Source organism: Silurus meridionalis, chromosome 4 (genome assembly GCF_014805685.1).
Source record: "Silurus meridionalis isolate SWU-2019-XX chromosome 4, ASM1480568v1, whole genome shotgun sequence".
Classification (NCBI taxonomy): Eukaryota; Metazoa; Chordata; class Actinopteri; order Siluriformes; family Siluridae; genus Silurus; species Silurus meridionalis.
The window spans coordinates 25,000,175-25,028,036 of NC_060887.1; the positions used below are offsets into that span (position 1 = coordinate 25,000,175).

Sequence of the window (27,862 nt, forward strand, 5' to 3'; positions counted from 1 at the left end):
TGTGAGTCAAATTAAAAACCCGCATCACACTTATCTATACAAACCCCCCCACACCCACTGAAGGTTTATATCCCAATACAGTTAAAGATCAATATTTAAACCACTAAACATAGTCATTACAATGAGCCCATAATACATACAAATTTATATTTGATTAAACCTGCTGTGTTACAGATTTTATCATAATTTAATAAGGACTCTTTCTAAAAAATACTTTTCCCACAACAAAGATACCAAAGTTGGATTAATTTATAAAAGATTTATTAACAAATAACATCAACATTTTGATCAGAATGAATTATTTTTAAACCTCTTTTCCATTCCAAATGTCCGTATTACATATTTCTATAAACAATTTAAAAAAAAAGCATTAGCTAACTCTGACTAGCCAGCATCAAAGCTCAAAGTGAATACATACATTTAGAAATATTTTATGGTGAAATTAGTAATATTATCTTCAGTAACAAAGCAATAAATGATAAAGGTGAAAGGAAAAAAAAACCACAATAAATGCATGCATTCCATTCTGCTGACATATTCATATTTGAACATACATTTTCATGGGACTTGCCCTGTCATTCACTCATCAAATGTGAAAAAAAAATAGCATGTTGCATATAAAAGACTAAGGAAAAACAGAAAAGTATTGCATATGTATATAGTAGACCAAAGATTATATAAGGAATTCAGAAAGAGAAAGCAGGCAGTGGTTTGTATTGTGTTTATATGCAGTGTATGCATAATATGTCTTTTCATTATCATTATTATTGATGTCTGTGTTTAAGATATATTTAATTTAATCCATAGTGCAAATGCATGAATGTTTTCTATAAAAACACATCACACTTCATTTCCCACACTTCTTGTAAGTTGCTTTTTTGGTGTGATATACATACATTTATTTGGAATAACCGTTTAATGCAGTTTGACATACAATATAATCAAAAACAAAACAGAAACAGAAACAGAAACACATCAAAAGTGCTTAAAAACGACAAACCTCAAATAGTCACACCAGCATTTTTATTAACTTTACCAGACTTGGAGCAGACCTTTCAGATACAAAGCCTTGCCAAGCATGTGTTCTTGTGGCCAATACAACAAAATTAAGTTTTTTTTGTGGAAATTAACCTTTCTAGTGGGCCACAGAGCACTCTGAAGTTTAAGGAGGAATCTGTCTAAGGTGTTTTATAGGTTGCAATCATATACTCAACTACACATTATTAGCTCTCTCTCTTAACAGTCAAATCAATTCAACTGAACCAGGACAAATACAGAATGGGTGGATTATGTCTTTATAATAATTACTACATCTCCTGTTTTTAGTCCTAGGATGAGAGAGAGGGGGTGGTTTATCTTAAGCATTGCTTAAGCACTACTGAATGGAAAAAATGATGGACTGCTTTCCATCTCAACAAAGCAAGCAGTGCAGCTAAGGAATCTGCAGTTTGATGAAAAAAAGAGTGGGACACGTAGCACACTGAGCTACGCCTGAGTTCGCTGTGGTTTTAAGTTAAAAAAAAAAAAAAAAAAAAAAATAGAACCTACAATGAGGGCATTAATTTATATAAAGTGAAAGCACACAGGGTGAGCAATGCAAACTAGTAAGGCACAATTCTGAAAAGACTAGTTTCTAACAAGCATGGTCTTGCATAGTCATTCTTTTGCAAACAAGAAAATTCTTAGACAAATAAACTTATCTTTACCTTACAAGAAAAGGGGAGGTTGCACCATCTGCCAAAAAGTTGCTTGTATGCTTTACAAACACCCCAGACTGACTATCAAATAGGCATATTGTAATCACCACAGCTTTTGCTGAGCCAATCAGTATTTCTAAAACTCTATGGATGCATAGAGACATGGTTGTAGGTGTGTTTGTGTATGTGTGTATAAGAGAGAGAGAGAAAGAGAGAGAGAGACAGAAAGAGGGAGAGATTGGCAGAATGGAGAGTATTCTAAATAAGGCTCTATAGATTGCTGTTGCATTCGCGGCACAGGATCTCATCCCTCTCAGGAAAGAAACCAGCTCCTACAAGAGACACCGAACACCGGGTGCAGGTGAAGCAAGACTGGTGCCACTGCCGCTCCTCAAATGAAATGTACTTCCCTCCACCGAAACCTGAGAACACACACATATGCATGCAGGAGACAGATTTATAACAAAAACCATATACATCATTTAATCATAGAGATTTATAGTTACTCTGATGTACCTGTGATTGGTTTGCTACAGGCCTCACACTTCTTAGCGTAGAGGGTTCCAAAACACTTAATGCAGTAGGGGTGGTCGTCTCGGGAAGTGAAGTGCTGGCCAGCTAGCTGCACTTTGCAGCCTGCACACAAAAAGCACTCCTTATGCCACGGCTCATCGCGGTAGGTCACACCACCTTTGGCCAAGACCTAAAACAAATTAACCTTTTAGAAAATATTACACATTCTTATAATGTCTATAAAACAACATAAGTATCAGCTACATGTACATCCTTGGTTTAGTACGTCTTGTCGGTAGGACAGTGTTCAAAAAGTGACCATATTAAATAGATACTGTGTCATGTATTATGTGACATGAAAATTTGTTGAAATCCAAGACTTTTTTAGGGCTATGGTGATCTGGGAGTCAGGAAAAAGTGAGAATACATCCTGAATTCGACCCAATCCACTGTAGAGCATCATGCACACACAAATGTTTACATTCATTCACAAAAATCACCATTGATAGTAGTCAATTCATCTACCAGAAAGTTTTTAAGAAATGTTACATAACTCTGGAACCTGGAGTAAAATAAAACCTGTGCGGATATGGGACATGACGCAAATGTAGAATTGAACGAGGTACCCTATAGCTATGACATGACAGCTAACAGTGAAGTTAGATGTCTATCTGAAGTGGTATTTTAGTCTCTCCTAGCACATGTCCCTAACCGTAGGTAAGGAGTTTTTTTTTTAGAAAGCTAGATCTATTAATTATCCCAAAATCCCAGAGAGATGTGTGACAAGTTTAATCCTGAGAAGAATTTTGATTTGGGTTGATTAGGTATTAGTAATGCATGGGAAAATCCTGTAAATTGCTTTACTAAGTACTTACTGATACTAACCTGTTTGCATCGAGTACAGCGAGGGGCAAACTTGTTTTCATAGCAAGGCACACAGTAGTGATCATCCTTATCTGGGATAAAGGACTTGGAGCCAATAGGCTGCTTACAACTGCTGCAAATGAAACAGCCCTCATGCCATGTGTTGCCAGCATACTCCAGCTTTCTAGTGCCTAAAACAGAAAGAAAAAGTTCCCCATGTTTATTCTAAATATATTATCAATATACCTTCTATCTAAGCAAAATGGCTTTATGCACAAGGGTTTCAAGTGCAGCAAATGTTCTTTAAAAGACAGTTCCTCTGTGATCGGATTAAAAAAGAAAGAAATAGAATGACCTGATATTATTATGCTCTATAAGTGACCTTCGAAGTCTACTAGCTGTTCTGCAGATGAAAAGGGCAGCTGAGGGTTTTTTCAGTAAAGCCATATTAAAAAGCTCAGTATAGCTTTCCTCTGCAAAGGAAAGACAGAGGAGATAATCCTCTAGGCTTTCTTGAAGATATATTCAGCTGGAACAAGGCTTTCGACTCTGAGAGTACGAAAGGAGTCATTTTCAGTCTAGAACCCATAGGGGTGAAATTAATCTGAGAAAAGTGTAAACACTTTGGTATGCTATGTGTGTTTAAGTGAATTTCTCTAACATAGAGAGTATTGTTTCTGACTTGCTGATCCCACATCACAGACAGAGTTTCTAACCACTAACTATGTGTCTTTCTGTGAAATGAAAGCCTCTGTGTAAAATGAATGACACAAGTTTTTCTCTGTTGGAACAAAGTAATGTCTATGTTTACATTCTATATTATTACTACAGAAATGAAACAAAACTAAGTGAACGTTTTGTGCGTTTTAAAACTAAAGAATTATTTTTTTTATTACCATGAAAACAAAAACCTTATTTACTCTTGGAATCTTTTTCTATTTTATTACTATTTTTCTGGATGATACAGCCGCTGATGAAATAGCTTAGAGGCTTATCTCCTTCTCTCATCAGATGTTTGGCAGACTGCCACGCACAAAGATTTGGCTGAGAGACAGCAAGATCGGCACACTGGCAATTACTGTCATGTCTGCCTCTTTGCTGACTGCCTAAATTTTGCCTTACTTTTAGAACTGGATCTTTTCCCATCTCTTTCTTCTACTCCTAATTTTTACCTCAGCCAACAGCATGAATGAATGACTCCACTAAGCACAGGATAAGCACTGATAGTCTTACACTCCACAAAATAGTTCTATACCAGTGTTTCAGTTCCTTGGTTATACCGAGGGCCAGCAGTCGATTAAAGGGCACCATGCTTACACAAATTCATAACAAGTGGTCATTTAAAATATGCAATTTACATACTAGCATGCTTTTGTGAGTGGAACATAGGAAACTTAATAGTGACAGATCTCAGCATTGAAACCATCATCATCATCATCATCATCATCATCATTATTGTTATTATTGTTATTATTAGTATTATTATTTTAAAAGGCCACACTCGCTTAGCAGATCTGGCTGACACAAACAAAAGATCTGATTCATGTCCAAAGTGCTTGGTGGGTTCTTACCAGGCATGACGGTCTTGTCACATGCGACGCATTTGGAAGAGAACTCATTGCAGTAACAGTCATTGCAGAGCAAAGCGTCATCCTGGCTTGTGAAGGGCTCATCAGCCAGTGACCGGTCACAGCGGAAACAACGGAAACAGTGCTCATGGTAGTGCCTATCTTCATAGAACAGCTCCTACACAAACACACATACAGACACACAGAAACACACAGACACACATCATTTTGCTGTTATGAGAATTTTCTGTTTTATTGTACAATACAGTACCTAAAAGGAATTACACACTGACGATTTTAACCTAAAATAAAACTAAAATACGAATTTTCGCAGATTACGTGCCATAACAATAGTATTTTAAGGATCTTTTGGTTGAATTACTGACAGAGAACTTCACAATACTAAGGATACAGTGTACTGAAAGCCGAAAACAATTACTAAAGACAAAAAATATATATATTTTTTTTAAGAGGCTTATAAAGTAAGATTATTATTTATCCATATTTTCAATGACGTATTTTAGTTTTTTTTCATTTGCAAATCAGCAGTGCATAAATAAGTTTTACTGCATGTGGTATATGAAGGTATAAAAGAAATTTGCAAAATAAGTTGCTTGCATATTATACAACAAAGATAAATTCGGTTAGTGCAATTCTCCGGAAATCCATTTCCTCCATGACGCTAGACTTATTTCCTGACCAATGTTTACTGTACTGTGCTTTGGCAGTTGCTCTTTTCATTTACATGTAATTTGGTTTAAGGAAATAAAGTGGCTCACCTTAGTCATTAAACTCCTGCCTAATGATTTAATCATTACTGTTTTGATGGAATCTATTTAAAAAAAAATATCTAACAGCTAAGAAATAGCTGTGATCTATTCTAGCTCAAAGAAACTGTCTGATGTGGTAGAGTCTCTGTTAATTATAGGGGTCTTCTTCGGAAGTACAAAACAGTAATTTTCAATTTGTTGTTGAAGACTTACCCGTGCATCATGGCCTATCAGCTCCTTGCACTCATCACAGGTGTTGGCAAACAGACTGTCATAGCAGGGGATGCAGTATGGATTCTCCTCTGCCTGGATGTACTTCCTCCCGTACAGGGATTCTTTGCAGTTATCGCAATCAAAACGCTCGCTCATGTTTCCCCAGTCAGTGTCAACCTCTGAAAAACACAGACACTGAGGGGTGAGCTGTGTGATGGAGCAGGTGGGAAGGAGAGAAAGACCCATCTCCCATTAAACTTTGCACAAAATGCCCATTAACTTTTATAGCTTTGTGACAGCAGACCGAGCACGTAGAAAGAGAGAGCTGCTGTCAAAAGGAACGGACAAACAGTAACTCAATAAAATCTCCTTTCCTTATAGTCATAACTCACTTTTGCATAGTTTTGAATAGAGTGACTGTAAAACTAAATGGGAAAGAAAAACAATATCTACAGTAGAATCCATAGAAAATTTGTATCTAGCTGCAAAATTTACAAACATTTCCTTGTTGCATATGTAAATATTTAGAGAAAAGTATTTAGGCAAAGATGTACAGACCACCTACTGTATATGAAAGATGAGCAGCTGAGTTGGAAACATACAGAAAAATAGTTTTTACATTAAACATTCATACTGCACATTCACACCTATTTCTCACAACACAAACTATAACAACCTTATCACAAACTAATATTGTTACAGCCTTGTGTGAGCAGGATCAGGTTGCCAAAACATCGCAAAAAGCTGATAAAGAGCTGCATGTGAAATAATATGCTCACTGGGTAAGGTTATCTATTTTTTACCACCCAGCAATGATGATAATCACAGCCACAAATGAAATAAAGGAGCGGTTCTTACAGCCTGTTTGCACTGCCTGTCTTACACAAGACCTCAGGGATCATGTAATCACTAACTAGAGGATAAAAAGAAAGCCAACACAGCTTCTCTGTTTCCTCTTTTCTCTTCTCAGATGACAAAATGAGTCCGGGTGTGCGTAATTCAGATAAAAAAAGAGCATTCCTAAGATGAATATATAATCAGATGACATGCTTTATCACTAATATGACACCATTTGCTCTTTCAGATGAGGTGCTTAAAGAGCTCCTTCAAACTATGGCCACCCATAAATTAGGGCACAATAGAGTTCAGCTACATAGCCTGAGGTTGCCTTTGCTTTACATAATTAAAATCTTTTACTGAAAAAACTGTGAGGCCTTTCAGTTTTAATCAATTTTTGTTACACACTTTCTACTATATATAGGACAGACATGAATGACATTTTAAGTAATAGTTACTTACATTATACAATATAGGCTTAAATATCTTGGACTGACTGTCCCCCAGAGCCCACAAACACACGTTTTATCCAAACCCCACCCTCACCTGGTCTATTAAGAGATCCAGTTTAAGAATCTTTAATTTGCTTTTAAAGCCACTGAGTAAAGCCCTCCTACCAGCATTAATATATTAGATCATATTTGGGTTTCTGAACTCTTCTGCTAAAACTCTGCAGAAGAGACGCATTGTTGTTGCTGTCGCAAGCCTGTGTTTTCTGCTGGAAATTATGTCTGCTACCATAACCCTAGTTTTAAATCAAAAAACATTTTTAAATGTTAGTATTTTGATTAGGTCAAATGGATGTCTCTGTCTATTGTGTGTCGATTGTGATTTTTGTTGTATGTCCAAATATGGCACTGACTGCCATCAATGACTCAGGCCCCATTATAACTGCTGGTATGAGATCAGAGACAGTTTGTCAACAGCTGGGCTGCACCTGGGATTCGACCAAACAGCCATCTGGAATGAGGGTCATGACTCCGTGTTATGGCGCTAATGTTTCAGACTTCCTGATAGTAAATGGTTACCTTGAGCTTTGAATATATAAAATAATATTTTATAACAAATAAAATAGAATAAATCAAATCAATGCAATACACTTTTTAATTATATTGATTAGGACTGAAACAATTCCTTGAGTAAGCCATTTAACTACACACAGTGCACTGTGTTTCCCTGCGGACATTTATTACTGATGCACCATCCGTTAGACTCTGGAGCGTTCTGGACAGGTAACACAAAAGATCCTGCAGAATAAAAAAATGGAAGTATGTGGAGAAAACAGTGAGGTGCGAGGAGAAGATTCATATGAAAGCCCGTTTTGACCACATAAAAAGAAAGCGCAAAATTTTTGCTCGCAATTCTGATTTTTTTTTTATCCAATCGAGCCCCGTCATCCCCTCTGTAGTGTCAGAAAGCTTTACACATTAAAAATGAAATAGGCTACAATCAATAGAATCGCATGGTATAAAACTAAGCTTCCAATCTCTGGAGAGAACTCTGTCTAACAATCAGCTTTGCGGGAGACAACATGGTTACTGGTGGATGCACCAGTAATGTTGGATGTTTCGAGAAATCAAGTCAGAATTGCGAGAAATAAAGTCAGAATTGCGAGAAATAAAGTCAACATTGCGAGGAATTAAGTCAGAATTCCCAGAAAAAATAGCAGAATTGTAAGAAAAAAGTCTTAATTATAAGAAATAAACTCGTAATTGCAAAAAAAAACTAAAACACAACCGTACAGTGCGTTTACTTTTTTTTTACAGTAATCTGAAATGTATTTTTATTTAAGATATTTTATTTATATATTTGTATTTGAAATGCACTGAATGGGTTTAGTTTTTACAGATATTCTTGTATGCAGTTTCATCAATAACATTTTCTAAAAAGGAAATTACTTTTACTTTTACGGCATTAGCCGCTAAGAAGGAAGTGGCTAGCGGATAACACTAGCGCTATGGATTCTTTAGCGTTTTCATGAATGCTCAAAACAAATCTTATATATATATATATATATATATATATATATATATATATATATATATATATATATATTTATAGCCTTAGGGGACAAGTAAGCTTTAGATATAAAAACTTTCATCTACAAGTACACACAGGAGCTATGGGCCTGCTGATTTCAAAACCTGATATACAGACACTGTTTTGTCAAGGGTGGGGATTGTTATTACTGCACTATAGCAATATTTCAAGTACAAGTTAAAATATTGTACAAATGCAGCTAAAGCACACAAAAGAGTGGACATTTTAGACATGAGAAATGAACCCAGGGCAGCTCATGACTTCGTTCTCAGAAAGAAGTGGATGATGTAATCATTGACCCTGGGTCAAAACATGATTGAACCCAGAAGCTGGGAATGTAAAGTAACCACTCTGCCTGCTCTTGAAAGACCCAGTCTGGATTTGGTTTAAAAAAAAAAAAAAACTAAGTGGAAGGAAAGAGACTGAGAACACTTCTTACCAAAGTAGCAAAGCAATACTTATTTGCTGGGCCATGTTCATGTTATAATCACTCTTAAAAACTAAAATGCAGAAAAACTGTTTTTACCTTCTTTTGTGGAATGGTTGTTGAGGTCATGTAGAACTCTTTCACGGTGGTTTGCTAAACCCTTACCCAAAACCTTAAACCTCTGTGTCACATTGTATTTTCATCACAGCAAGCTGATTAATAGCTTTTTGTGAAAGCACAATGCAGTGAAAAGGAAGAGAAATAAATACTTTTTTATGTCGATATAAGTCCTCCACTATTCCTAGACTAGAAAAAAGCAAAACAAAATCAATAAAACAAAAAACAAACAATCAAGAAAATGGTGGCTAACATTACTTTTTTAATGAACGCTTTAGGAATTTTGTGTTAGACTGCAGGAAATACAGTTTCTTCAACGAGATGAAAATGTGACTATGATGGATCAGTTTGCCCTTAAATACCCAAACTCTCCACAAAGCAGGTCCCAAAAGTTTTGGATGTTTAACTTCCTATGAAAAAAAACTGTGATCAAAAAGTCAAAGTTCAGCTGAAAGACTGGAAAATATCCAAAAGAACACAAAACTGCTCCTCTAAACCACTATTAAGAAAACAAATCAAACTCCACCACATGCCACATTCTAGTAAAATCTCCGTATGATTGACAAGCAATAGATATATGCGCGAAGGCTACTATAACATGTTTTGCAAGTCTCTATGAAGGGGAGCATGTTAGTCCCTTAGAAAACAGCACTAATCTCCTGACCAAACTCAGATCACGCTCTGATTCATTTTGAGCAGGCTAGTTATGCTTCTCCCTGAGAAACAGACCCATGCTCTTCCTGTTCCCGGAGCCAACAAAGATTGAGTTGGACAAGTCTTTCATTTGATTATAGGAAACTATGGTCTACTAAGGCACCAAGGAAAACTGCACAAACCTCAAACTTTAATGGCACAATTGTGTGCAGGTAGGACTGATATGCTGTGTTTTTCTAATCAGTACTTCACCGGAGTTTCAAAATCACCCCAATCTATAAAATCAATATATACTGCCTCAAGAAATGCTTCACAAAGATGCAATTATATTTAGGACAGTTTTGCAGTAAAAACACTGGCAGTATGGCATCTACAGGGTAGACTTAATTATCATTATATATAATGTATTTTGTGATGTAAAAGTGGAAAAGAACTATTCCAGGAAGGTTGGTAGGAATATTTTATGTGTGAGTCACTGCTTTCTTTTTTGCCTTTATATGAATGAGTCAAGCTATTCCTTTCTTTTTTTGTTCATAAACTTCAGATTTGCTTTTTCCTTGTTGTTATCTTATTTTTAAGTATAGTTTTCAGTTATCAGCCAAGGTATAAGATAATAGGTAAATACAATAATTCAAATACTTTTCTTCATATACTTGATGGAAATTCTGCAGTGATCACAGGAGCCCAAACAGAAAGGCAGAGCCAGAATGCGAGCTGGGAAAAACGGTGCTTTTAATCAAACATTGAGGAGAGACACACAACAGTACAGCGTGATCAATCTGCTCAATGGAAAACAGCCAGACATCCCAAAGCTTCAAGTCTGATTTATACACAGGAGAAAATACAACACAAAAGAACAGTATGCATCACTTAAAGTCACCCAGAACGTAATATAATGATGAACATGCGAAATAAACGTGAAGAAAATTAATAAAAGATCCAATTCAGCTAACAGTAGTGTTTGTTGATATAAAGATGATTCACAATTACAGTAAATGAGTCTTTTTCTAATATCACACAAACTGAACATTAACACTTTTAGATGTCAACGTATAAGAGATGACAAAAGGCAGACAAGATCAGTACAGTGTCCTCCCTTGCTGTTTTTCTGAAGTGCCAGAGCCTTTTTCACAGAAATACAGGGAGAAAAGTGCATTCAAGAGACTGTGCATGTGCACTTGCCATTGCCTTCTGGCTTTGGCTTTTACTCCATCAGATAAGGCAAAACAGGAGAAGCAGAGAGGAAAGTGAGGGAGAGAATTACTCTTATCAGAGGAAGTGAGGAGGCAACTGTGCAGAAAAGGCAGATAGCCTAAAATTTAAACATTCACACTAGTTTATTTAAACATCACTTCGACCAAACCACTGTGAGGAAACGGAGCGAAAAGCACTTTTGTTTTAACAAAGTAGTCAGAGAGTAAACTCCAGGCCATGGAATTTGTGCTGTCCTTGGATCATGCTTGCGAGGCCACATCATGGCCATGCATGGAAACAAAGCCGTCTGGTCCTTGTTGTTTACTCTTGTAAATCCACACAGAGCTGGGGTTTGAACAGTGTTAGTAAACAGTTTCTTTGACTTTGACCTATAGCTGACGTCTTCCACATTTTTTTTTTTGCACTAAGACGGCAACAACCTGTTTGCCAAAAGCTTCTTTGCAGAGGTGAAGAGAATTTGACATAACCTTTTTTATTTTATCTAAAGGGTAATTAGTTTAAAGTACAGGGGAGAAAATGGTATGTTTACAAAATAGTAAATATTGGTAAAAAAATATGACTTGGTATTAAATGTATACTGTAGTATTAATGATTACTCCGTGTCCACTATTGGTACTAATCTAACTTGACAACATCTGATCTATAAAACTGTTATGCCCATCTTCAGCTGACCATCGGCCGGCTGTCTTTAATGTCAACAGCTGAAAATGTAAAAAACAGTGCCTGGTCTATTTCCTGCCCCGTTGTGGTATGCCTTTGCCCACTGGAGCCTCAAATTCCTGTTCTTGGCAGTGGAACCTGATGTGGTCTTCTGTTGTCGGAGCCAGTGCAGCTTAAGGTTCACATGTGCATTTTGAGATGATTTTCTGTTCACCAATGTTGTAGTGGTTATTTTTTTATATTTGTAGTCTCCCCTTCAGTTTGAACCAGTCTGGTAATTCTCCTCTAAGCTCAAGACATTTCAATGTGAATTTTGTGTGTAAACTCTTGAGACTGTTTGGCATCGCAGCGGATCAGCAGTTTCTGAGTCACTGAAATTGTTCCTCTCCCATCCTGAAGCTTAATATGAACTTTAAATCTCTTGACCAGAAACTGCATTTTTTTTGCTTTGTGCTTTTGGCACGTAACTATTTAATTTGATAATTACCTGAAGGTGTAGGGGTGCACGTGTAACTGTAATTATACCATGTATATTATACCACTACAATATGCAAACAAACATTAAATACATTTTAAAGCTTGAAACCTATTATGCATTTATCTGTAGTAGAATGTTCACAAAATGAGTTACTCCCTGTAATTACTTCCAATAGAACATCTACAAAAATTCCATAACCTTACTAGACTTTCTTTGTCACTAGAAACCACTTTTCCTTTGCCAAAAAAACCTGAAGGAATAACCTCAGGCTGATACAAAGCACTGACTGACCTTCCAAACATGCTGAATAAATTCCCCCTCACAGAAAACCCACCAGGCGGACATATACATTCCTCTTTAGTCTGTTTATGTGGTATGTCCATGATACAAGTCCATGTGTAAGTCATTAACTAGAAAATGATAACATTAAGACTGGCACATTCATATAAAGCTGCAATTTACCCTGCAGCTAGAGCTACTTTCACAGCTGTGCGCTTTGCACAAATCTGAAACCAGAATTCAAATAAAACATTAAATCATGTAATATATACCTGCAAAATCCCACGAGTGTACATAGCATTAACAACTCTGTTTAATGGAGTTAGGAAAATGACAACATTTGACAAACAACACCACCAACAATTTTCTGGCTATTTTGTGTTTGTGAGGTCAGAGCTGGGCGGAATAAAAGACATACACAAGGTCTAACCTGTTATTCCCCTGAGCTCTAAAAGACAGCTTAAGGGTGGCACTGGGCACTCTACTAGAGGTAAATGTCACAAAACATCAAGGAACCATAATGAGTACTTGCCGTGTGGGCCGTCATTGACAACCATGTAATTTGTTCTTTACCTGGCTTTTCACCAGCACAAAGGTGTAAATGTAGTCCGAGAAAACCGCCGGTCTTTATAGTGTTGCAGTAAACCACAGCGCTCCAGGCTAGGGGGATCTGTGAGATCTCATTTCATGGAGACCCTTGTACCCTTTCTTTAACAAATACAGACAAAATGAGTTTCGCTTACCCTCTGAACCTGTATAATGCATGCATAAATGACGACTTCTATGAATTGACTAAATCTAAATGTGAATACTCTTTGCAGATTTAAAATAAGTAGAAAATGTATAGACCAACATTATTAATCATTAAAAAAAGTAATAAAAATCATGAATATAATTAAAAATCTCTCTAGTGGATATTAGTGAAGCTACTTGTGTGTCCTGGTGAAGATATTACTCTCCATTGTAGGGAGGTGAGCTTCAGGATTTACAGGGATTTTAAAATGACATACAAAAATGTCAGCAAAAAAGACAAAGATGCCAAAAAAAAAAAAGATCCTCCACAGAAATTATTAGCTGAGAAAAGATACATCATTTAATTTACATCATCTGTAAATTAAACATGTACCACTGAATACATATGTAGTCTTTATGTATAATGAGCGGATAAATATTTGGGAATTTAAAAACTGAGCAGCCTTTGGATTTCCATTATTAGAAGACAATCTCTCGCTGCTGTGTGGAGTCAATAGTTACCATATTTTCCAAATAAATATGTGATACATTACTTATATATTATCCTGTTGTCTCCATAAAAGTGAAAATATATGCTGTTTTACATTCTATCTATAACACCATAATTGATCAAAAGAGGCCTTGCCTGCATTTTTTCCTCATAGAAGAAAGAAAAAAAATCTGCCATACATTACAATTTCACATCTGGTTTCCATTGACAAAAGTATGCAGTTGACTTCAGTGTGCCAAAGTAGGTTTTGGAGAGTCACCGCCTAGAGAATGCAGGAAAAGCAGTCTTTTCTACACACTGCTGCGGTATTTGCCGGTAAGAGGTTAGTGTGCGAAAGGAATGCAGAAATAGAGGAGGGATGGACAGAAGGAGAACATAGGGTTAGGAAAGTGTACAATGAGCTAAACTATTGATGACAGATTATCGACTGAAAAGAGAGCACCATGGAAATTAAAGAGCCGGGTGGATATGAAGAGTAGCTACAGGAGGTCGCCATAGTGCCGGAGGGAAGAGGGGTGTTCAGGGGCAACTGTATGACTGTAGTAGAGATCACAAGTATATTATTCCTTTTAGAATAAACAAACATGATCCTAACCCTATGAGACCACGCTCTCCTCCCTTTCCCACTAGCCATACAGAGCAGATTTATGACCAAACATGGCCATTGTCGTCACTGTCCTCCATTTGTTATTAACCTACCGCAAAGTAATAGGTTTGGATTTCTATATCTAAAAACTATAAAATCGGATACTAAAAGAGGTTGTCTGCTGAGTCCTTAAACTCTAGCCTAGTTTTCCCAGTTCTAACAAAGTCTGATGAGGAGTAAAGGAGTAGATTATATTCAATGTGCTGCTCGGGACCTTATCACAGGTTCGTAACAAGGGCTGTACTTATGACGTCAGATGGTCTGGCATATGACTGGAGCCCTGTTTGTTCCCGTGTTTCCCAGCGTTCCACAATTTTAGTCCTGAAGGAATATAATCCAGCATGATTTGAAGCTGTAATTCTACCAAAGCTGTGCCAGAATGTGTCCCTCAACAACTAGAATTGAGTAGCTGTTTGATGGGTGAAGATGAATCACCACGTGTTACATTTAAATAACAACTGAAGTTAACAACAATGTTTGATATAGTACAAGTTTGACAAGTTAGAGAAAGTCAGAAAGAGTCTAAAAATACCAGTGATTACCTTTCCCACAGAAACACAGTATGAATTGGACTAAGAGTGACCTAAATGACCACCGAATCTGCTATAAAAGCTAGTGAAGTGGCCAGCTGTAAAAATCTCCAGTGCAGCTTGAAGACATAAGCATAGCACTGCAGGGGTTTGGAAATGCTACATGTCTGATGTGTGGATCTATTCCTCCCAAATGTTGGGCACAAAATAAGTACACAGTGTAGTGGTCTGGCAAGTGTGAGGGCTATTTGTAGACCATTTCCTGAAGCCAAGGGTGGGCTTCCAAATTTGAGTAGTGGTTTGCTACATAATGTATCAAAGAGCTTTTTAACCCCAGAGCACTTGTAACGATGCTGTGCCTGTGCATGTCGGTAGTGGAAAGAGGCTTGAGCTAATGTATACAAAGTATTACGAAAGGCAAGAAAAATCTATTTGAACAGTAAAGATGAATAATTAGTGTAATGGGTTGAGTGAATAGTCAATTGTAAGCTCAGCTTTTAGGGGTGACAATGATTTTAAGCTCTGAACGACAACTTTAGATGGATAAAAAAACCAACATAATTGCAGGGTCAAAATACATCCACCCATTTTAAAAAATCCTGGGAAGTGCTTCAAGGAAAATATTTTTTTTTGCTCTTTCTCTTTCCCTTTTTCTCTCTGGCTGAAACAGAGAAAATACTTAAACCATTCAAAGTCAAACACATTATTAGTATAATTATTAGCATTCAAGAACCACTTCCTTAAAGCAGATGAAAGTCTTTGCTGACACCATAAAGCATATTTTCTATTCATGTACAGGTTCCCCATCGTCCATGGTCTCTGGTTTTCTCCCAATGTCTCCCACAAAGAAAGAAGTAGTTGGGTGTAGGTGTGAATGTGTGTGTAGATAAATAAATGAATGTTTTTTTTTCCCCTAGCAAATGTTTTTTCCTATGTAAATCCTAAAAATTTAAACAGCATATTAGATTAGGGGGTAAGCACCTAAAATATATGAAGGCCCAGTAACAAAAACCTTAGTGTTCACATATGTGCATTAATTAATGGCTAAATACTGACACAGTTATTATTTATGCCTAAACACTTATTACTGATTCATATGTTCATAATAAGACAAATTAAACATGTGTTTATTGTTCCTTCTAATTTTAATGCAGGGTTTCTTCTAACAAGCCCCATTGACTCTAAACAGATGAGTATCTCTTTTTCTACATAAATATTTTTTTAAATTCCATTTTTAACAAGCCATGTAACTTCAATAATCAAATAAGAAAGGGAAATTTTTAAAACCTTTTATTTAATCTAAAATATCTAGCCCTATGTCTACTATGGCTAGTCTTTGTTTAGATTAGCTCCAGCTACTTTACTGGCCCTGGACTGCAACACATCAGTTGATGACCACCTGTACTAGAAATCACAAAGAGTGACAACAAATGTGATATCAATGTCACAATGTCAAGGACATATTCAATTTTAATTAGTTATTATTCTAAAAGCACTCATTTTAAACCCAAAGTGCTACACCATTAGATTGGTTTGAACTCTCTCATTAGGCATTGTGGGCTCAGTATTGATACAAATGTTTAAGCAATAATTCAGGAAGCACTAATGACCAAACTAGAGCCAAAGGTGCAGCAGTTGCTTTGTCAGCAAACTGATCATCTGATGATGCCCACATGCAGTCTGGCAACAATTACCCCTGACACATGGGTGCTTGTAGACACTTTAGAAATAGCAGGAATTGACCTTTTGGTAAATGCACCAAAACTGTGGTAAACCTCTACTTCATCATTTATTTTTCCTATTTAGACTCTCCCTCCTTCACTTTTTCTTAGTGACCCGCCGATGCCTCTTATATTAAAGTTTTTTTTAACCCTAAATGGCTGCAAATGTTTTCTTTTCCTGTACTGTTTTATCTGTTAGTACTGGAACAGAAAGCGAAATGGCCTCTTTAACCTATAAAAAATGAACTGCCAGATTTAAAAAATGATAACATGTGACAGAAAAGATACTGCCAAATTGGAAGTGACTCTGGATGAATAACCAGTAGAAGTCATTTCCAGTAATTTTTTATTTTATTTTTCCCCCCTTGGCTTTATGAGTCTTCCCCTTGGAAACTTGGAAACAGTGCCTAGCTCCCAAGGGTAATAAAATGCTGAGCAGTGACGTGTACATTCAGGATCCTTTCTTGGAGAGGTCAGAGAAGCTCAAAGCCAGTAGTTTCGTAGTGCACACCCACCCACACACACACACACACACACACACACACACACACACACACGCACACACACACACACACACACACACATGAAGACTGGGTATCATCTTGCCATAAAAATGCACAAAGCTTTCAGCTGAATGTAAAATAAAAATTGTAATAGACAATTAAAGGATGAATATATACATAGAAATTAAGGAACAGATATTCAGCCTGTACCTTTCTGTACCTTTGTAAATCAAGAATATATATTTAGAAGTTAGCTGTCAAAGTTTCCAGCAATATGTAATGATATTGTGAAATCCATGAATATATCTCTTAGAAACCTATATCCATACAGACTCACAATCTCACAATCAATACATTTGCATTGGAATAATTGATCAGATTCTCATATACTGAGCAAGTGACAGAAGTGTTTTTTATCTACATGAAAAATATATCCTTACGTTTATGTAGACCAGCTTGCTATGAAAAATATCAACAAGCCAAGACAAGCAGAAACTGGAGTCTGAGCTCCTGTGAATTAGTGACATATTTTGCCCTGTTCATTTCACAGTACTTACTGAAACATTTATAGTGGTTAGTACAATTAAATTTATGGCATTTGGCAGACATTCTTATCCATTACGAGGTACAGTTATCTCATTATATGCAATAAAGCAGCTGAGGGTTGCTCAAAAGGACAGCAGTGACAGCTTGATGGTACTAGGTTTCTGATCTCATGACCTTCTCAACACCTTAACCACTGAGCTACCACCCTTTGTCACTAACTTATTACACTCTGCTTGTATTTTAAAATACCCATATCCCTGCCATCAGCTGCCATGACTTTGCTACTTCCTGTATAAACCAACACCAGAGACATCTCACACCATGTGACAAACAATTGACAGATGAGCAACATATCAATAATATTTTATACTAAAATAGAGGAAAGACAAATATGCAAATTTTTGGTTGAAAGACACTAAAATAAACAGCAACAGCAACAGATCTTGAAGACAATGAAGCAGTTGTTTGGCAAGAGCCATCACTACAACAGCTGCTTACACCCCTCCTCTATTCCCTTTGCTTATGCTTAAGTCTTGTAGGCATATGCACAGCACTATAATTCAAACTTCATTTGAACTATTAAGAAATTCACAAACAGGTTTCAGACACAAACTTTCCTGAAGTAATGGCCATCATATAGAGGAATAAAGAATGCTTTCTAAGTTGTATTAAATCAATTCCACACACTTGTTCAAATAGCTAAACGAGCAATGGAATTCAGCACATGTTTATTCTTATAAATCATATTCTTAAGCATGCTGTATCTTTCTACAGAGAACATTAACACCACAAAAAACCTTGCGACTGCTTCCTGTTTTCTGTTTTCTGACTTCTTCATGGCCCCTGATCACTGTTTGCAGCTGGGCTTAGTTTGTCACACCTGTGCCAAATATTTATTACCCTCTCGGTGTAGTCTATTCTTGTGGAATTATGCATGTGTAGACACTGCAATTTTGATCCTTGTTAGTATATTTAATAGTTTATATTTGTGTTTTTCCAGAAGATGGATTTGCCTAAACATATCACTGATATGGATTTTGACTACAGTTCCTGCAATGTTGAATAGTTATTGTTATATCTGACTACACCAGACTCACTCTACATAATGGCATTAGATTGGACCTTTAATCCAATAAATGTCACATTGCGATAAAGCCTATATTTCATATAGAGTTGTTGAATGTTCTAATGGAGATGATGCCCAAAAATTTCGGTATAACGCAAACCCAATCGAAACCTGCATTTTGAGATCATTTTTGCATATAACGAAACTTGTGCTCTTTTATAAATTGAACTTTAAGCCTCATCATTGTACAATCCTACATCGGATCACACTACAAATGCCTTATATTAACACTTTAGACCTTTTCAAATCATTAAGAACTATTTGTGTTAGTTTAAAACAGAATTCCCAAACAGACACAGTTATATAAACACAGTTCTTTCACACATTATTTCAATGAAAGCACAATTGGTGTTATCTGCCATTGTCTGCTGGCTTGGACTTATACAGCTCCCTATTTCCTCCGTTAGGAGTATAATTAGACCCATCATAAACTGTCCACCTTCCCTCTGCTCCTTCTGCCATGTCTTACACCAATGTTTACGACAGTACAGATCATATGTGGAAAAGTGAGTGCTAAAGAAAAGTGTTATCAGTTCGTAAAGGAGCCTGATATATCTTGACGAATGAGGATGTGTACTTATTTAGGTTGTGTTCAAAGTTGCCAGTCTCTAGGGCTCTTTTGTTTCCATTTCTGTACTCTGGGAGCTATGGCTTAGGATCTGAAACGGAAAACACAAGCCTAACAGCTGGAATAAACTCACTTCAAAGGTGCCTATAATTCAAGCTGCCATGGTCCCATCCCCCCATAATTCCCTCTGTCGTCCCGCAGTCTAAGACATAGGGCCACGCGTGTGCCAGTGAGGGAGGGAGACATTACCTCATGGACACAACGCTTTGGCTCCTGCTTCCTTTGGCTCTCTGTTCACTGCAGTGGGATATCCACCGGCTTTTTTTCAGACTTTACACTTTTTTCCTAAATCTTGCATTCGCAATAATAATAATAATAATAATAATAATAATAATAACACTTATTTATGAAAATGCCATACAAGTTCATGGGAAATCTTTCTACATGCATGGAGATCCTCTTTGTAGCACATGTTTGTGCACCAAGTGTGAGAGATGGTAGAAATGTAACAGGGACTGAAATATTTTTATGTCATTTATGTCATTTTAGAATGATTAAGATGGATTATATAACTTTTTTAAGCAGCTTTCAGGTCCGTTTAATTGCTTTTACAAATAGTTAACTAACAGACCCGGAATCAAGAAAATGGAATACAACTTCCTGTGGTTTTGCTGTAGAAGTTTTCAGTAAAGTGCACTTTATGTTAGTGTGATACACCTTGATGCTGTGACTATAGCATTCGTTTCCAAATCCCTTTACCTACTTGGAATCAACCAAATCATGTCAAATTTCTATTAGATATTACTCTTAGCCTGTTTTAATGTGCTTAACTTGCTAAACACTGTAACATGAATTACTTTAGCAAATTCTTTCATTTAGGTTCGCTGGTAGCCGAAGGAAACCGTGTAGCACATTGAGTTTTCACTCAAACATTTTTTGACTCATTTAATCATTTTGAACTTAAACTGAGACATGAATTTACACTACACAAGACATTCATTTGATTGAAGGGAATAATACTGGTCAACATTAAATCACCTCACTGGGACAGATTATATATGTTATTTCTTAGTGTTTCTTTGGCAAGCTGCCTAACATGGCCCTAATGTGCACTCAGTAGCATGTGTGAAACATCTCCAATGTGCTCCAAAGCTGCAACATTAACATTGTTTAGTGTTCCTTAATTACGAATTCTGAGGTGGAGCACAAGTTGAAGGCATTTTTGTCTTTAAGGAAACAACGCCCCATCCATCATCTTGTTATCGCTCTGTGTCACATGGTACACTCTTTATCATTCAGCAATGCAAAACACCATTTGTCACTGGTACCGCTGATAAGATGAATACTAAACAAAGATAACAAGGCTAAATTATGTACATGTCCAAGCAGAAATTACTGCTAATCAAACACAACTGCCCCCTTTATAAGGTCATTGCATTGCCTTGAAATGCCTTAACTCTATTTCACACGTACTGCAGATTAAATCTAAGGAAGATTACACCAGAGTTCTTCTATTAATAAAATATTATTACACTTTTTGTTCAGTTAAAAAATCTGATTACTTGAAAACATTCTGCACAGCGGTGAATAATAATAATAATAATAATAATAATAATATTAATAATAATAATAATAATAAATAAAAAGTCAAAACAGAGTTATTAAGTCGCACCAATTTCTGGAAAAAAGACTTTTCTTCGTTTTCATCACTATTTTTAGTAAAAAAGCTGACCAGTCACAATTTTTCATAACAGACAATCCAATATTAGGAATATAAAATTTTGTTTTTCCATGTTCTCACAGTCATTTGCGAAATATCAACTACTACCTAGCGCTCGTCTATAACATGTCAGTAACAAACCAATAAAAATACATAATTCTTTTAAGACACCTGCCACCATATCTTTTAGAACGTTTTCTCCTGATTCGTCACAGGGTAAATGAACATACTCAAAGCAAAGAAACGCTACTCTGAGAAACTCTGAGAAACCCCAATCCAGCCAGAGAGCATTGGACTCCTGGCCATTGATAGCTACAACACAAAATGTCAACACAAGTAATGTCTCAGTGACAGAGTGAATCCTTTTTTTTCTCCAACATCATTTCAACTAGTTTATAAATTATTTTTAGGCTACTGTTTTTATTGAGGCAAGAAATATTTATGGAGTAAAAACTACACTGGGAATATTCATTTTTCGATTGTCAACAGTTAATTCACATATAAAGCACAGATTTCCAGCAAGTACATATCATTCTTTAGTAAGTTTTATTGAAAAGTTTTTTGGTTCTAGTTTTCAAAACACGTTCTACTTTAAACATTTTCTTTAAAAAGAAAATCCTTCCTTGCTAGTAGAGAAAAAAAAAAAACACTTTGGCACACAAAAAAAAAGAAGAATCCATTTTTTTTCCTGAAAGTGTCTGCCAAAGTGTTAGCAGGTCCGCTTGGCCATTTGTGACAAACATATCACTTAGTGTTAAAAATTCACTGTACAAAAGATGACAATTGGTTTATCTGAGCACAGGTACATTAGCCTGCACTCTGTGCTGTTGACAGGAGTTCAGTGGTTTCCCCTTGAGATCCTCCTCAAGCATGTAGTCACAGAGGTAGTGATTTTCTACAGATGGATCACTGGGAAAACGATAATATCAGCATCTTGGTTAATGCAGAACATCCTCTGCTTTCTGTCTTTAGGAGATTTGTATCTCTCACTGCAGACATTAATGGAAACGAAAAGGATACATATTATTTAATGTGACAAATATGAGGCCAGACTCTACATGACTGCACTATACGATATTAACGCTGGTAGAGTAATCCACTGGGACAAGCCCTTCTGAATTTCATCTTTTGCCACCTGTTGATGGACATCACTTAACACAGGGACTGCATGCTTGAGTCAATATTGCCAAAACAACCCCTTAATGTTTCTTCTGTCCTGGTACACATCTATGAAGCACTGACCTTCTGTTCTACATCACATCCCCATTAAAAGCAATCATCCTTTTATAGACACAGCTAACATGTTTTCTCCCATTTATGGGCTCCTGTAAGATGCAAGAGAGAGATGTGCAATCAAGGTGTCTTCCTCTGCCTCTCCATAGATTTATGGCATCCTCCAAATCCATCATTAGCAGTGCTATTCCATGCCCAAAGATTGCCAATAAACACGGGGTCCTGTACGTTTGAGAAGAGGTCTAGGCTTGTTTACTACTGTTTATGGTCTACTGAGTGCTGCACAAAGGATGTCTTATTCCTAATAGCACAGCTTTCCTGTTTGAGCCACATGACAATGATGGACATTTATTATCTTAAGTGTGAACATTGCATGCTGTTTACAGGTTTGCAAGTCAAATAATACTTCTGTAGTTTTATTAGGACAATAACACAAACACCACATTATTGTGCCTAGCTGTGCACCACTCTGGGTTGGCTGGGTAACACCAGTTCCTTTGTAAACAGCCAAAATATAACAGGTTGCCTGCTATTGAGGTCTAGGTTTATTTGATGCAACAAAAGAACCAAACCAAACCAAGTCAAAGCAAGCAAACACATACTCACTCTATTACAAAATGGAAACAAGTACGCACACAATTTATCCGATTACGCCTGATCTCCCATGATGTCACAGTCATTAGAAGATGTGGAGGTTAATTAAGTGTGAGGATGTCATCATGGCTAATAATCCTGTCTTTGCGCTCTTTCCAGCTGAGCAGAGGCAGATTACTCCAGACACACAGCAGTGATGCCAGTTCTTTGGCACAAAAAGCAATCTACTTGGGATTGAAAAAGGCTGTTCTCACGTAATGGTAAAGAAAAAAATGACAGAGGCTATTTGGAGACACACACACACACACACACAGACACACACACATCTGTATTAACCAAATGGGGTCTAACAAATGTAATCTATTTAATAAAATGTCACTATTTATTAAATTTAATTTAATTTAATTTAATTTGTGCTAATTTATTTGATTACTCAATATAATCATTACATTAAAAAGTGCATTAATTTGATTTATACATTTTTTTCCAATATTATAAAATTATATTTTATATACTATGTAACCTATCAGGCATTTTATTGAGGAAAAAATTCAAATGTTGATCATCACAAATTTTAATAATAATAAGTGTTAAAAAACAAGCAGTTTTATGTTTTTTATTTTTTCCCCCATCTGTACCTGAAATTGAACCGAACCATGAATAAAAAAACCAAGGTACGTACGGTACCGTGAAATATGCAAACTGTTACACCTGTAGTGTATACATATTGGATTAGTAATCAGATATGAGCATACCTTCAATCTGTGGGTGCTAGTGTAAAAGGTGGCATAGAAACTAAACAGCAGATTTGCCAAACTAATTAATATTTAATAAATACAACCTACTTAAACATTTGCCTGTTTAAACATTTCATAATACAGTATACATAATTCATATCTACACAACACAATATCCAAATACATCACATTCTTATTCACTTTTGATATAATTATAGTAGAAGCAAAGCATTGGTAATACCCAAGTAATTTGTACTGGATTAGTCCCCAAGGTATTTCAACCTCGATTATTATTATTTGCCTTGGCCCTCACTTTTATAGCACACTGCTGAAATACAAGGAAAGGTTTACAGTCTGTTTGACAGTAGTACATATAAAAGTGGCATGCAGGCAAAGTTTGTGAGTGTTACAAGTTGGGGCCAGAAGGGCATTTGTATCCTGGTGTTGTACGCAATGTCTTGTTCACGAACATGCAGGCTAGAGCGTGTCTCACTGATGATAAAATAAAGAAGTCTCTTCCTTTTGGCTCAGAGTTCTTTCTGAGAATAAATCTCACTGAGTGACTTCATGTCTTTTCTGTCACAGGATCAGCAGGATATGTCTCCCAGGGATAATGGGGTAAATCAGGGCCTGGACATGGGCCATGACTGGCTGACTGAGATCTAAGTGGATGCAAGGATTGCACTGTTATAGACAATGTTGTATCTCCAGAGTAGAGGGACGGACATCAATATAGCCTTAGAAGTTGGCTATCGCAATTTTAAGATGGTGTGTGTGAAATCCATTAATTAGCTATTGCAGCCCTAATAACAAATGAAAAAAAAAAGGTATTTTAATGTTTGCAAAAATGGGGACATTTTTGTAAGTGAATTTGAATGCATTTGTTTCACTGTTGTATTCAACCAATACAAACAGACATATAAACATAGTGTGACAACTTAAATCGAGTTATGGCTTAAATAAGAAAAACAAAAAGAGGAAAAAAACAAGCTTAAAACAGAAGGGAAGTGACCCAAACTCACATCCAGCCTGTGTCTATATTGACATTACAACTAGCAAGAGGAAGAGAGCAAGAAGGGATAAACAAACAGGAGATCAATGACCGAGACTAAGCAGCACACTGCCTCCTCTGAGGCCCTGTGTCAGAGGATCTAATTTCACCCATTCATTCCCTCCAGCCGAGAAGGAAGCCACCGGCTGTTAAGAGCTCCACTGCAGCACCTGGAATCCCCACGAAGGAAACCTGAGGTCACTTCCTAACATTCAGTACAAACACCAGGTCCCAAAGCACCAGACACCACATGTCAGGATACAGACAAGGAAATGAGTTTGTGGGCTACAGAAGATAAAAGTCTGATGTTTTTATTTTTCCTTTAAGAATATTTAGTGAGTGAAATGACCATATTCCTTGCAAACACTTCCTCTGATTAAGTCTGTATGAAGTGCTCATTTAACTTATGCAATAAAATCAGTATGCATTCACAAAATAGAAGGCATTCATAAATCACACTTTTTAAACTTGGAAAAATGACTAAAGTTAATGGATTGTAAGCACAGACATTACTTGTCAAGTGAGTGCTACTGTTCTCAACTGCGTCTGAATTTATTTCAAGTCTGAACCAACTTGTTCCTCATAACAAGTTGAGGTTTGCACTGATGCACTGAGGAATTCACAAGGACACAGACAAGCCGGCTGCAAGCAAACACATTCCCAATTAGTAATATGTCTCACTGGTTGTCTTGCTCACAAAAGAAAAAGACAGACACCATCAGCACTGCGAAATTCAACTCCTCACCACCTGCTGAGTCTAGACTCAGAGCAAAACCTTACAAAAATAAAAATAAAACAAGTATAAGGGGAAGCCTGTATGTCCAATCTACTCTCTTTTTAGTCACACCACAAATGGCAATATTCCAGTGCCTAAGAGAGGCTAACCTTAGAAAAACACACTGCTCTGAAGGAATGTGACCATTTTCAAGGCTCATTGGAGTCTCAGAGCCTCAACACTTGGCCCAGGGGGAGAGAAAATGCAAACAAATGCATTTTCAACCTCCCTCAGCCTCTGTCAGCATTCAAATACCAGACACTAAAATTACATGGGGGATAGCGGAATTGAGATTTTATAGACTTTTTGACTCATTACCCCAGAGTGGAGACGGTTAGAAGAGGGGAAAAAAGGTTAATCATCAAATAATAAGCGTTAAAATAGATGCAAACACGGAGAAAAAAAAGACAATGCTTTTCTTAAAAGTGGACTCTGGTGAAAATTGTAAGGGAAAACAAAACATCCATTTACACTTAAAAAGTCACATACAGCTTAGTCACATGGTGGCCACATGTCCTGCACCAGTGTCAGTCTTTACTCTGTAGGAAAGAAAAGCATGTCCCAGTTCATGCACTGCAGCGTATTATAATGCCCATAGAGTGCTTATATTTTACTTTTATATCAAATTAGAGCTTAAACAAACAAAAGAATTACACCAAAAACAAGACCTTACATAATTCCACCAATTTAAAGAGTGATGAGAATAATAATAATAAAAAGTCTGATTGGGGGCCTAAACTTCTCATGGCAATGAGCGGTCAGGTATTCTTTTGTGATTTAGACATCTAGTTAGAAATGGATAGAACTTCCAGTAGGCATTCCTTTTGTCTTGGACTGCAGTGGGTTTTGTGATTAAAGTACTTTATGTAGCTGAACTCGGGATTCCTTTACTTACTTAAGAACTTCATTTGGATGAGTTCAGTGGAAGAAAGTTATTCGCCTATTCACCTTTGTCATGCAGAACAGTGGTCAGTCTCCAAAATTTTGGTGTATGTTTCGATGAAAAAAAAGGAGATTCAACCAGAAACGTCAAGGCTACTCTTCCCCTGAACAGCTTTACTGTAGGTAGTTTATACTCAGTGATATTATGTTTATCATATGCTCCCTTTAGGATAAACGAATGCCTTTTTTTTTCGGTGCATAGGGATAACTGTTTATTAATCCTGAAAAAAGATTCAAATTATAGGTTATATGGGTGTGAATTATACTGTGCAGCAAGTTACTCATCACGTTTGATTCACTGAGGTGCAGCTCGTGAGTCATGGATTTCCAGGTGTGTCTTGATAAATGCGCTAATCTGAGCAGAACATTACTCAATAAGCATGAGTGTCCAAACAACAAATTTGTGTATATATATATCAAATTTCTTTTTTATTTTTTTGCATGCAATGTGCGTAATTGCAGCAAGGTGGAAGTAAGTTGCATTACATCCAATCAATGAATCAGTGACGTAATTATACGCTTCATAACATTCCATTCTTTGTTGAACATGTTCATCAAATCAAGGACATCCTCAAGAACAGACATCAGCTCTGGTTAATGTAGTTCAGACATTACTCGGCATTTATGACCGCAGGAATGAATCATAAGCCTGCTTTACAATTAGCCTTCTGAATGAAAGCTTTTTTTTTTTTTTTAACAATTTAGATCTTCATTTTTGTGCATGAAGCTTTAAGCAGGTGTGGTATGAACAAATATGCATCACTAATGAATAAAGTTTGGTGTGCTGCATGATCACCGGCACAAGTATTCATGACTTACTGAACAGCAAACAGAAACAAACAGAAAGTCTGCCAAACAGAAACAATCTACAGAATATGAGAGTAAAATGCAGAGTAAGCCAGTTTGGAAACAAGTGTCACAGTAAGAAGGATGTCAAGGAAAATGTCTAGTGAGCAAATAGAAAGTGAATTGGGAATGGAAAAAAGGGTGCTTACCTAGAAAAAAAAAGTGGAGACCGATGTAACTTCACTATCACAGATCTGAGGATACAAATGAAAAAAAAAAAAAAAAACAAAAAAAAATGGTTTGTCTATTCCTGCTAGCGGTTATTATGTGCGGTGTGGAAGTTCAGGGGTTTCTCTCAGCCATAGCGCAGAGTCTCTTCTGTTCAGCTCCACGAGTTACTATAAACCTAGTGAGGAAGTCAGTGAGTCACACAGTTCCCGCCCTGACTCAACTGCCTCGTGGCTTTCTTCCGTCACAAAACACTGCTGCACTATAGCCTTTAATGATCCATCATCAGGAGAAAAAAAATTTTTTGCACAGGTATATTTACCGTGTTTGGATAAAACTATTGCAATTTCCAGGATGAAAGTCCACTAGAGTCGGAAAAACAATGTCTATTCCCTATGTAAGAGCACACAGTGTAATGCAGTCTGTGTGCAATAGGAGAGCGGTTTGGACTGCTGCCTTGTGTTACCTGATCACTGAAAATCAACGCCTCATTTTATCATGTGATAATGCAAAAATTATACTGTTTATGCAAAAGATAAATTTTGTGAGAGCTGTTCGAATGATGCCACTGAATAGCAATT

General features: G+C 36.7%; 1 protein-coding gene across 1 annotated transcript; it reads right to left on the bottom strand.

Annotated features, from left to right (window-relative positions):
* Positions 1-244: 244 nt before the first annotated feature.
* On the bottom strand, positions 245-27,683 carry fhl3a (four and a half LIM domains 3a). Its single transcript, XM_046847855.1, has 6 exons — positions 27,263-27,683; positions 5,626-5,804; positions 4,646-4,820; positions 3,096-3,265; positions 2,214-2,400; positions 245-2,119 (listed from the first exon to the last, which is right to left on the bottom strand). The coding sequence occupies exons 2-6, from the start codon at positions 5,779-5,781 to the stop codon at positions 1,968-1,970; spliced, it is 840 nt and encodes a 279-aa protein (XP_046703811.1). The 5' UTR covers positions 5,782-5,804; positions 27,263-27,683; the 3' UTR covers positions 245-1,967.
* Between the last annotated feature and the right edge of the window lie 179 nt (positions 27,684-27,862).